The sequence below is a fragment of the Gracilinanus agilis genome, chromosome 6, assembly GCF_016433145.1.
Source record: "Gracilinanus agilis isolate LMUSP501 chromosome 6, AgileGrace, whole genome shotgun sequence".
Taxonomy (NCBI): domain Eukaryota; kingdom Metazoa; phylum Chordata; class Mammalia; order Didelphimorphia; family Didelphidae; genus Gracilinanus; species Gracilinanus agilis.
Genome location: NC_058135.1, coordinates 271,230,126 through 271,240,690, shown reverse-complemented (window position 1 = coordinate 271,240,690; position 10,565 = coordinate 271,230,126). Strand labels below are relative to the sequence as shown.

At 46.9% G+C, this 10,565-nt stretch overlaps 1 protein-coding gene across 1 annotated transcript in view; it reads left to right on the top strand.

Moving 5' to 3' along the window:
* AMBRA1 (autophagy and beclin 1 regulator 1) overlaps window positions 1-10,565 on the top strand; it is a 190,131-nt gene that overhangs the window by 150,830 nt on the left and 28,736 nt on the right. Inside the window, exons 13-14 of the mRNA XM_044681373.1 lie at window positions 146-334; window positions 971-1,125. Of these exons, the coding sequence (XP_044537308.1) occupies window positions 146-334; window positions 971-1,125 (344 nt within the window). The remainder of the gene's footprint in view (window positions 1-145; window positions 335-970; window positions 1,126-10,565) is intronic.

Below are 10,565 nucleotides of genomic sequence, written 5' to 3'. Positions count from 1 at the left end.
CTCTCTCTCTCTGTCTGTCTGTCTGTCTGTCTCTCTCTGTCTGTCTCTGTCTCTGTCTCTGTCTCTGTCTCTCTCTGTCTCTGTCTCTCTCTCTCTCTCTCTCTCTCTCTCTCTCTCTCTCTCTCTCTCTCTCTCTCTCTCGTAGCCTCTGTGAATGTTTTGGTGCAGAACTGTAAGGTCTACAACGATGCCAGCTGTGACGTGTCGGCAGATGGCCAGCTCCTGGCAGCCTTCATCCCCAGCAGCCAGCGAGGTTTTCCTGATGAGGGCATCCTGGCGGTGTACTCCTTGGCACCCCACAATCTGGGCGAGATGTTGTACACCAAGCGATTTGGTAAGGAGAGGACACCCTGAACCAGTAGCAGCTTGATCCTCAGCATCTTCATAGTGTAGCCAAGGAGAATGGCAACAATGACTTGGGAGGGGTTTCGGAGGGCCTCTTGTCCATCCTTTTATCCTGTGTCCTAATGCCCTAGATAGAACCCATTATTTTCTTGGATACTTCCAGTGATAGGGAACTCACTGCCTAACAAGGCAGCCCACTCAGTTGTTAGAATTAGAATCATCCGGTATTTATATAGTACTTTACATACATTATCTCCTTTGAGCCCTGTGAGGTAAGAAGCACAGGCATTGTTATCCCCATTTTAGCTTGGTGGGATTCAGGCCCAAGTGTTTCTGACTCCAGGCCAGCACTCTTAGCTGCTGTACCATTAGGACTGTCTAAATGAAGTCCCACAGTAATAGAACCGGAATTTGAACCCAGGTCCTATGGCTCCTATACGCACCAGATTTCCTCATGTTGAACTTCCCTGGGCCCCTCTGTGTCCAGCTCCACAGTGACCTCAGTGGTGGGCGTCCTCTCAGGATTGGGGGTGAGGGGGAGCTGAGACATTTGTAGGCCTCATACGATGAAGGGAGCCAGTGTCAGGGGACGGCCCCACAACTTATTGCTGTGTTGCATCCTCAGGCCCCAATGCCATTTCTGTGAGCTTGTCCCCCATGGGGCGGTACGTGATGGTCGGACTGGCTTCCCGCAGGATCCTGCTGCACCCTTCCACAGAGCACATGGTGGCTCAGGTCTTCAGACTGCAGCAGCCACATGGTGGAGAGACCTCCATGAGGGTGAGTCCTGCCATTTCATTACAGTGGTTTAGAGCAACTTCCTTAGGCCCCGCAAGGGTGCGTGGGGGGTGAGCTGGTTCTTTGGGGCCAGGAGGAAGTTTATTTTAGTCCCACGAGAGCTGGTGGCATCTGTTGTTCAGACTGACACGCCTAGGGCAGGGGGGTCTCTAAGACCAAGGACAGCGAGATGGGTACTGGGTGGAATTAGGCCAATCCTTTTCCTCTCTCCTGTTTTACTTGAAAAGAAGGCAGTGTTTCTGAGGCATGCCAAGCAGCCAGGGAAATAGTTTGCTCATTATAAAGCAGTTTTTAAAGATTTAAGCTATACAAAGTGATAGATTATAGAACATGAAACAAAGACTATCTGTTGGTGAGTTATGGTCCTGATGGAAGATGAGTGGTGTGGACAGCTGCTGTTCTCCTCCCTCTTTCCATTCCCTCAGGGCAGACATGTCTTCCTCTCTTTGGTGTCCGTATGAACTTGGCTTTTGAGGCCTGTCAACCTGGGCATGCCCACCCCCTGGGTCCTGAGGGGGTCAGCTCTGGAAAGAGAACTTAGAAAGTTCACATTTTACAGTTGAGATCTCAAGAAGAAAAACATTTTGTAGAGGGTTTCTTCTACAGTATTCTCTGCTTGTACTTGTCTGCTGCCTACTGGGCTGTAGGCTTCTTGAAGGCATGGATCAGGTCCAGCTGTGGTACAGAGCTGTGAATGCCTGTTGAATGAGTTTCACGGACATACTTGCCTACAGAAAAGTTAAGGTGAGCCCTCCTGAGTTTAGCAAATGTCTAGGACATGATGTGGAGGGACCCAGAAGTTGGTAGGAGACAAAGGAGTGAGGGCCAGGACATAGGCAGACACAGTGGAGTAAAGATTCTATCCTGAGCTGACATTTAGGATCTGAAGAGGCAGATAATTAAAGCAAGAAGAGCAGCTCCCATTTCTAAAGCACCTATTATGGGCCAGGCACGAGACCATTTATAATTCTTCTCTCATTTGATTATCACAACTACCCTGGGAAGGAAATGCCAGTGTTGTCCCTATTTTAATGTGATGGGGAGACAAAGGGCAGCTTGTCTAAGGAGACCAATATGAATTCACCAACAAACTTAATTTTTTTAAATGTAGGGTTAGGCGCTAGAGTCCTGAAGTTCATAAGGAGCTAACTGGTAAGGAGAGCTGAAGACATGCAAGGGAGAGAGAGAATGCTGGGGGAGAGCTCGGAGTAGATGGAATCAGGATCACCTGCAGTAAAGAAGACGAAACCATTAGCTCTCAATTTACCTATTTTCTTTGCCAAGGAGAAAGCTCTTTATCTTAGAAAGAACAGAAGAAAAATGCCTGCTGGGGGGTTGATATCCATGGTTAGCTGGGAACTAGGAAGATATTATATAACCATCCTTTATGAGTTCAAGTCAGCCGTGTCCTTGGTTATTGAAAAGAGGGACAGGTGTTACTGCTGAGCTGTAGAGGAGGAGAACGGATGGCATAGAGATCAAGAAGGGCAAATCTCCCCGTTTTCAAAAAAGGGAAGAGACTATATAGACCTGCAACTTGGGCTTTGATTCCAGCTCCATCTTAGAGAGTGCTGCTAAAGATGGTTAGGGACCATCTTGGAAAGGCAGCAGGAATGTCATCTGCATAGGCTATGCCTTCCAGAAGTGACCAACACAAAGACAAAAGGCTTTAGAGCACATTGTTTAAAGGGAGTGTGGAGCATGCGTCCTCCCAGACGCATTTCTCTCCTCGACTTTTTTTGATGTGATTTCTAGACAGGTAGGTAAAGGAAATCCTAAATGTAGAGTTTACCTTGATTTTAGCAATCTCTTGTGCTCTTCTTGGGGACAAGGGAGAAGTGCATAAGCCAGATGAAAGTGTAGCTTGGTGAATTTGAGCCTGGTCCAAGCAACGATAGCAAAAGAATATGGTATTGGCTAAACAGAAGGCTGAGCTCCATAATGCCCCCCCTTTCCCCTGTGTTATTGTACTTTGTTGTCATTTGCTTGGACAAAGACCCAGGACTCACAGGCATCAGATTCATAAGGGGCACAAATCTGAGAGAAATAATTGTGTTGTCAGATTTCAAAATGTTCTTGGAGAACCAGAATTGGAGATCTTATCTAATAAGTTGACAATAGTGGCAGCTAGGCAGTTTGGTGGATTGAAGGCGGCATTTAGTGAAAAAGACTTGAGTTCAGATCTTACCTCTAAACATTTTTAACTGCTCTGTGACCCTGGGCAAGTCACTCAGCTGCTGTTTGCCTCAGTTTCCTGCTCTGTAAATATAATGCTGCCTCTCAGAGTTGTGAGGATCAAAGGACAATCTGTATGAAGCTCTTTATAAACCTTAATGCACTGGCTAAACACTAACTGTTATTACTAGGAGTAAGGGTGAAGTCTTACCCTTGGCAGGGACTTTGAGGGCTGGAGTGCTCAGTGGGAGGTCGTTGTGTGATACCGTAGAGAACCTCAAAAGAGACCATTTATGCCAGGTGCCTTACAGGCTTTCAAGTCCTCAATCAGTGTCTGTCCTTATTAAGAAGTATCTTTGATAGACTGAATAGAGAGCCAGGAAGACAACTTGAGGACAGCTTCTGCCTTAGATACAGAGAGCCCTGATTCTCTTAGCCTCTCATTGCTCCAGGCACTTATCACAAGATGCAGAGAGGGCACCAGGCTGCAAGAGTAGGAGAAGTCTCTCTTGTAGGCTCCCCAGGCTCCTCCCTGCTCCTTTTGTCTTCATTCCCAATGAGGAGCATCCAGAAGAAGGCACCCTGAGCAGTGTAGGGCCTCAAGTTCATGCCTTATGAGAGGTAATGGAAAGAAATGGAATGTTGAGCCTGAAGGAGAGAAGACTTAGGGAACAGCTGATTGCTGGTTGCAGGCCTTTGAAGGACTGCTTGGCCCCTGAGAACAGAATGAGCAGCACTGTGGAGAAGCTGTAGGGAAGCATATTTAGCTTGGACATTTGGAAAAACTCACAATTAAAACTGCCCGAAGTGGGGTGTGATGACCTAGGAGAGAGACTGGATGACCACTCAGTGGCTATGTTGTCAAGGAATTTCTTTCTCAAATACAGACTGGACTAGATGGAATGCAAGGTCCCTTCCAATACTGAGATCCTGCAACTTGGCCTGTTCCAAAGTGAGAGGCTGTCTGCCATAATTGTCCAAGCTCTAATCCATCCCAACAGCCTTATTCAGGAGAAGGCTGACTGGTGGTGTGATAGAGGATAGTGAAGAAATCAGCAGATGAAAAGAAACCTTTACCATGGGCCAAGCCTTCAGGATGCCATGAAAGAAGGGAGATAATCTTGGCTTTCGAAGAGCTCCTTTTCAAGCTCTAGGTCCGATGGACAGGCCTAGTGGTCCTGAGGGTGCAGGGCAAAGTAGCTTCTTTAGTGTCATTTCTATTAATAAAACCGCATCTGTTTCTGATACAGAACCATTTGATAAGTAGGTAGGCTGGAGACTCTACTGGTCCCAAGGTTCTTGAGCTTCTCTGTCCCTTAGTAGCACTTGGTTGTATTATGGGGAAAACCAGGAGTGTTAACTTAAATATAAAATGTGGGCTCAGTGGGGTGGATAGGAGACAGGAAGGAACAATGGGTAAGACTTTACAAGCCAGGTTGAACTATAAAGGGAATGACCGTTGACAGAAATGGCAGTTAAGCCTGACTAACTGTCACCCAGCCTCATCCAGCCTGGAATAGCTTCAGATTATTACATACACACAATGAGGACTTTAAAGTACTTAAAACCACACAGGGAAACAGTTTAATTATAATATGAGGAGATTGGAAAGGGGGTTAGGTGAAGCTATTACTAACTACCCAGGACTGGAGTCAAAAGGGGTAAGATCCTTAGCCAACCTGGCTTCTGCCAGGTTTTGACAGCTTGGCTAAGGACCTGAGGAAGAGGGCTTGAATTTGGAGTCTCACAACTGTTCCAGAGATGTTATCAGGATGCCAGGAACCAACTCCTCCACAGCCGATGATCCAAAGTAACCAGGTAGGGAGAGATGTCTATAAAACTGTCCACCAGATCACAGGCCACTTCCCTACACAGAGATGACTTGCAGGATTGAGGTCTTCTGCCTTTTCAACCTTCACCACTCTCCAAGATCCCAGGTCAAAAGGAGACTGCAGATTGCACTTCTGCTCTGAACCCCTCATAGCACAGCAGTTTACTCAGCTCTCTCTTCCTACCCCCTGCATTCTATTCAGAATGTCCATGACCTCCAGCAAAGGCTTTTCCTAACATGCTTACAAACAAATCTGCTTTTAAACTATACCTATTACAGTGGGTGTGGACAGTCATGGTGAGTGGAGATAGCAGGCCTCTTTTCCACAAGGGTTGCTCCCCTTGGCGATGACTGTAAGGACTGAGCTAGAAGCAGAGCTGGCGCTCCAAAGAATCTGGGGCCATAGGCAAGCAATGATGAAGGTAGTTTGACCTGAACATCACCTGATGCCTCCTCTCTCTCCCTCAGGGTGTCTTGCCTACTCCCAACTAGTCTGAATTGCTGGCCCATCAGTGTGTGTGTGTGTGGGGGGGGGGTGCGGGTGGCAGAAATGATGGGACCCTTCTCCCCAAAGGTTCTTCCCCTTAATGATGACTGCAAGAGCAAAGAGTGAGACATGTTATTTGAATAATTGGAGGTTCCATTTCTTTGTTGATGTGGTTGCTTCCTCCCCTGACAAAAATTGCAGTCCTCTGACTTAGCCCATCCATTTCTATGATTCTTCGAGAATTGATGTGACTGATCTGCTCACAAGCAGCTTTGCTCAGGGTCTGCCAGTTATGGGCTCTGTTCTCCTAACCAGGGCCACCTGCGTGCTTGGATGAAGCATTGCCATCAAATTTGGGTAGAGGCTGATAGAACTAATCGTAGGATTAAAGAGAGTGAGATTTATATAGTGCATTGAGATTTATGAAGTGCTTTTGCTCCAACAGCCCTGTGAGGTTGGCATTCTCCCCGTTTTATAGATGCTGTGATGGACTTCAAGAGGTAAAGGGACTTGCCCCAGGTGACTCCCACTAAGTGTCAGATTTTTGTTCACCAGCACTTTCCACCAGACCCTGCTGCCTCTTACCAAGATGCCCTCACCTCTACTTAGCCCCAAAGAGGGAGAGGAAGAAAACTCCTTTATCTCCACTGCAGGACCCACTAATGCCTGAAAAGCACCCAACATTTCTGGAGCAGCATTTCCTGTGATTGTGGAGGCTTCTTAGTAAACTGAGTCTTTCCACGCTGTAATCTTTCTCAGCAGACCTCAGGATAAAAATGTCTTGTGATTTGGGCCATTCTTACTTTTGCTTAACCTAAATGTGGTAGATTCTTAAGGATGGTGTTTGCTTTTCTCTGCCCAGTGACCCAAAAAGTTATGTCCTCACAAGTCTTCCTAACTGAGGCATCATCACTCCTAACGTGGAGAAATGAGTCTGAATTGGAAGCTCCTAACAGATATCTCTAGTTCAGAGATGGGCAAACTGTGGCCTTCAGGCCAGATGGGGCCCCCTGAATGTTCTATCCTGCTGCTAGACATTATTCCTAATTTGACGAATACAATAAGTAGGATACAATACAATGAAACTTCGAAAGAGTTGCCTTAGAAACAGGCTGGCAGATGAGCATTTCCTTTCCTTTGGCCCCCACTTTAAAGAGTTTGCCCATCACTGCTGTAGACTCTTCTGGCATATGAGCCTTCCCCTAGCATTCGAGACTCAGCTCACCTTTTCCTAGCCTTTGTATGGCTCCTGTCTCCCTTATGTAGCCTGAAGCAGCTATCATAGGGCAAACTAGCATTGGTCCAAGAGAAGTTGAGATGATGGCAATAAATTGTTATATACAAGCCTGGCAGCCAGGGAAGGCATCTATCTGGGCTGAGGAGATTTGGTGTAATTAAATTAGCTCATTGCCATCCTGCTGAGGGGCTCCCTACAGCTTCTTACTTCTTCCCCTTCCTCATGAAGAGTGATTTCTCAGGCCTCCTGATGAGGCTTTTGGGATGCCTTTTTTGCCTCATCTGGCAATCAGGGCAGGATGGTGAAGCTCCTGGTGTCCTTATTGTCAAAGACTGGCTTCTTTCCCAGGAAGGACATTCACTCTCCATTGACATGATCACCTCCCAAGCATGACAGCAAACCTCTAACCTGGGGAAGGGGCCTGTGCCATCATCTGCTGGGCACTGGCCTCTCTGGGAGAGCAGACAGGATGGCTCTGAAAGCCCAGCATCTTTATATCTAGAAGCACTTAGTGAGGATCATGGAAACTGGTTGCTTTATTTTGCAATAGCTGTGTTGTATTCCTTCATTTTATGATAAGAAATGGGTTTTGATTGATGTTTGTACCTCGTTAAAATCAAGGCATGGGATTTAATGAAAATAGCCAACTTTTTCTCTTATTGTACAGGTAGGTCAAGGGCTTCTCTGGTTCCCAGTGGTGGCTTGTTTTGGCCCTTAATGGCCTGAATTTGCTAAAAACCAGAAGATCCAGATGCTCTTCTTCTAGATTCATTTTTTTAAGTCATGCAACCTTTTGGGATTCACTATAGTAGCAATCAGATGAGGTGTTGGGCCAACAGCCATTCCCTCTAAAGGAGTCCCCCAGGGCCTTGGTTTTGTTTTAAACTCCCTTGAGTGTCAGAGCTTCCCTTCCTCTGCACTGGAGGAACCTATAACATTCCTGTGGGAAAACTGCTGATATTAGCCAATGGTACCTCTATCACTTTGACTTGGTTTTATCCCATTAATTCTAATAGCCCATTAGATCCTTTAGATCAGTGGTGTTAAATCCAAATAGAAACCCTGTGACCACAAAGTGACTTGAAAAGTCACAAATTAACATTATCTATGTTATATTCTATTGTTATTTATTTTGTTAAAACTTTCCCCCTAATTCAGTTACTCATGCCAGGGAAAGAGGGAGCAGCTTAGCCCCACTTTTGCTATAGACAGATCTCTTCCTCCATCCTCAGTTTTTGTAGACTGTGGCAGCTTTTCAGCCTTGAATTCTTTGTCTTCCTTTGAATTCTTCTGATCCTTGTCTCCCCCTGTCACTCAGGCCTGTGGTACCTCTTAGTTATGATCTGAGTCACATCTAGCCTGTGTACCAAAACTGTATGTTCTCCATTCACCTTCCCACCTCCTTGGTCTGCATCTGCTCAGCCATCCGCTCCCTCCCCTAAGCTCTGTCTAAGATGCTTCCTGGGATATCTGTGCTTGGAGTTCTTTCCTCTTAAGCAGGGTGAGTTACTTGTTTTTCTAAACTCTAGGTTCCTTTTCTCTGCTTGGATGGACATCTGTAGCGTTTCTATGCAATCATTAAGGAAAGTAAGCCCCCTCCTTCCCAGCTCAGCATCCTCACTGGACCCTGAGACTCATGGATCATTTTCTGTCTCTCAGAATCCTTTATGCTTGAACTAACCTGGTCTTTTTTCCCCTTCCAAGTCAAGTCTTTGGAAATCTCTGAACTAGTCCTTTTCTGAATTCTCTTCCAATGTTCAAGCACAGTATTGTACCAGAAAATTGCAATTCCCTTTCTAAAACAGTGGCAACTCACATATTGTAATGACTTTGGCTATAACCAAGGGGAAGCTTAACAACAGGGTGAAACTACTAAAGGAATAAGCAGAGGCCACCATGCCTAGACTAAGAGGACGTGGACTGACAGTAGCATACAGGTCCTGGTTCCGCCCTCTCTCAGCTTCAACCCTTCAGTCCCTGTCAGCGAAGACAATTCTGATTGGTCTCTGAGGGGAGCTGGACAAAGTTCATGGGCACAGGAAGGGGCTGACGGATTGGGTTAAAGGTTAGTGACCTGAATACTAGGAGACACTGGCCTGGGTTTGTTTACTCCACATGTCTAAGTTCCACTTAGTGCTGTCACTCCTTTTCTCTGTGGGTCATTTTATGAGCAAAGAAGGCCAGGTGGGCAGGGAGCAATAATCCTTTCCATTTAACCCATTTCATGAATGAGCTTATATATGCTTGGAAAGAGGTGGGAGGCTAGCCATCAGCATCAAGGAGGGGCAGCAAATGACCAGGGCATAGCTGGAGAGAAAACATGTATAGCATCTTTGGGAAAACATGGACAGGGATCCCAGAGAGGCAGAGGGAGATAGCATCAACACCTGTGAGATTGCCAAGCTGGTGACAAGTGTGAGGGAGCCCTGGGAGAGTTCACTCTTCTCAGCTCCTTTGTGTCTAAAGACAGCCTTAATGCTTGCCAGTGCTGGGTCAGTTGATGGAAAGACTGTGCCATCAAGCGAGTGCCCACAGAGAGGACACTTTGTAGTGGGGCTAAGAGGGGAAGTTGTGTTGTTGGGAAGAGAGCACACTGTCTGCTTTTATTTCTCAGACTCAGGGCTCAGTCAGCATTGCAGGGCCTTCAGCGCCATCTGAATCACCTCTCCCCGAGGTCTCCCTTTACAGAAGATGAGTCCCCTGACCCCAGGGCAGCTGTTATTCTCTCCTCACTATGTGGAGATGATTCTTCCTTTGTGGTTGTAGTAGCCCAGTTCTTGGGTATTGTATGGAGAGAAGCCACTCCACTGGCTGCTTGTATTCCAGCAGGAGCTCCTGGTCAGAGAATGGAGAGAAACATTTTTAGGTCCAGGAGAGAAGAGTGGTATTGGTAGACGTTTGCCCAGCCCCTCTGAGTGAGGGGGAATGGGACAACGCTCTAGTAGGCCTTTGGTACCTGGTACATAGGCAGGAAGGTGAGGAGCCCATTATACTTTGCCATTTGGGGATGGATTTTGAGAAATAGAGGTTTACCAGAGAGGCCTATTGAGGCTTGATCTAAAAAAGACTCACCAACAATTAGAGATGTCCAAGAGTTGAATGACTGAAAGGAAAGAAGAAAGAACCTCCATTAAACACTGTGTACGTGCAAAGTGCTGGGAAGACAGAAAGGACAGTCCCTGCTCTGAAGGCGCTCCCATTCTGCTGGAGGAGACAACAGACAGGGGAGGTTTCAGCAGCAAGTCAGATGGAGAGAGACTTTGTGGGCCTTTAGGGTGCCACCGCAAAGCAGAGCAGTAATTGCTCTTTTATGTCTCTTCCACCTGTAAAATCCGATGGCTTTCTGATATTTGGCATTTGACAGTGCCAAAGACATCAGTGGCCAGGACTTTCTTTTCAGAGTTTTCAGAAGCTGGAGCTCCTCCAGAGTAGTTGCAGGCTGCTATTCCATGGGCCTGGCATGGGAACAACTGGTTACTTGGACTTACCTTGTCAGGAGCTGCCAGAGAGCAGTTGTCTGGTGGGGAGAAGAGGGTGCACCCTCTCCACAGTGAGGACCCTGGTCTCTGTCTTCTTGGGGATTCCATGGAGATGACCATCTGACTCTCCAGCACCTGACACTGACTGTCTCTCCTTCAGGTGCCCATCTGCTTCAGTAGTGAACTTCCTCCCCAAAGGGGGTGGGGGGGGGG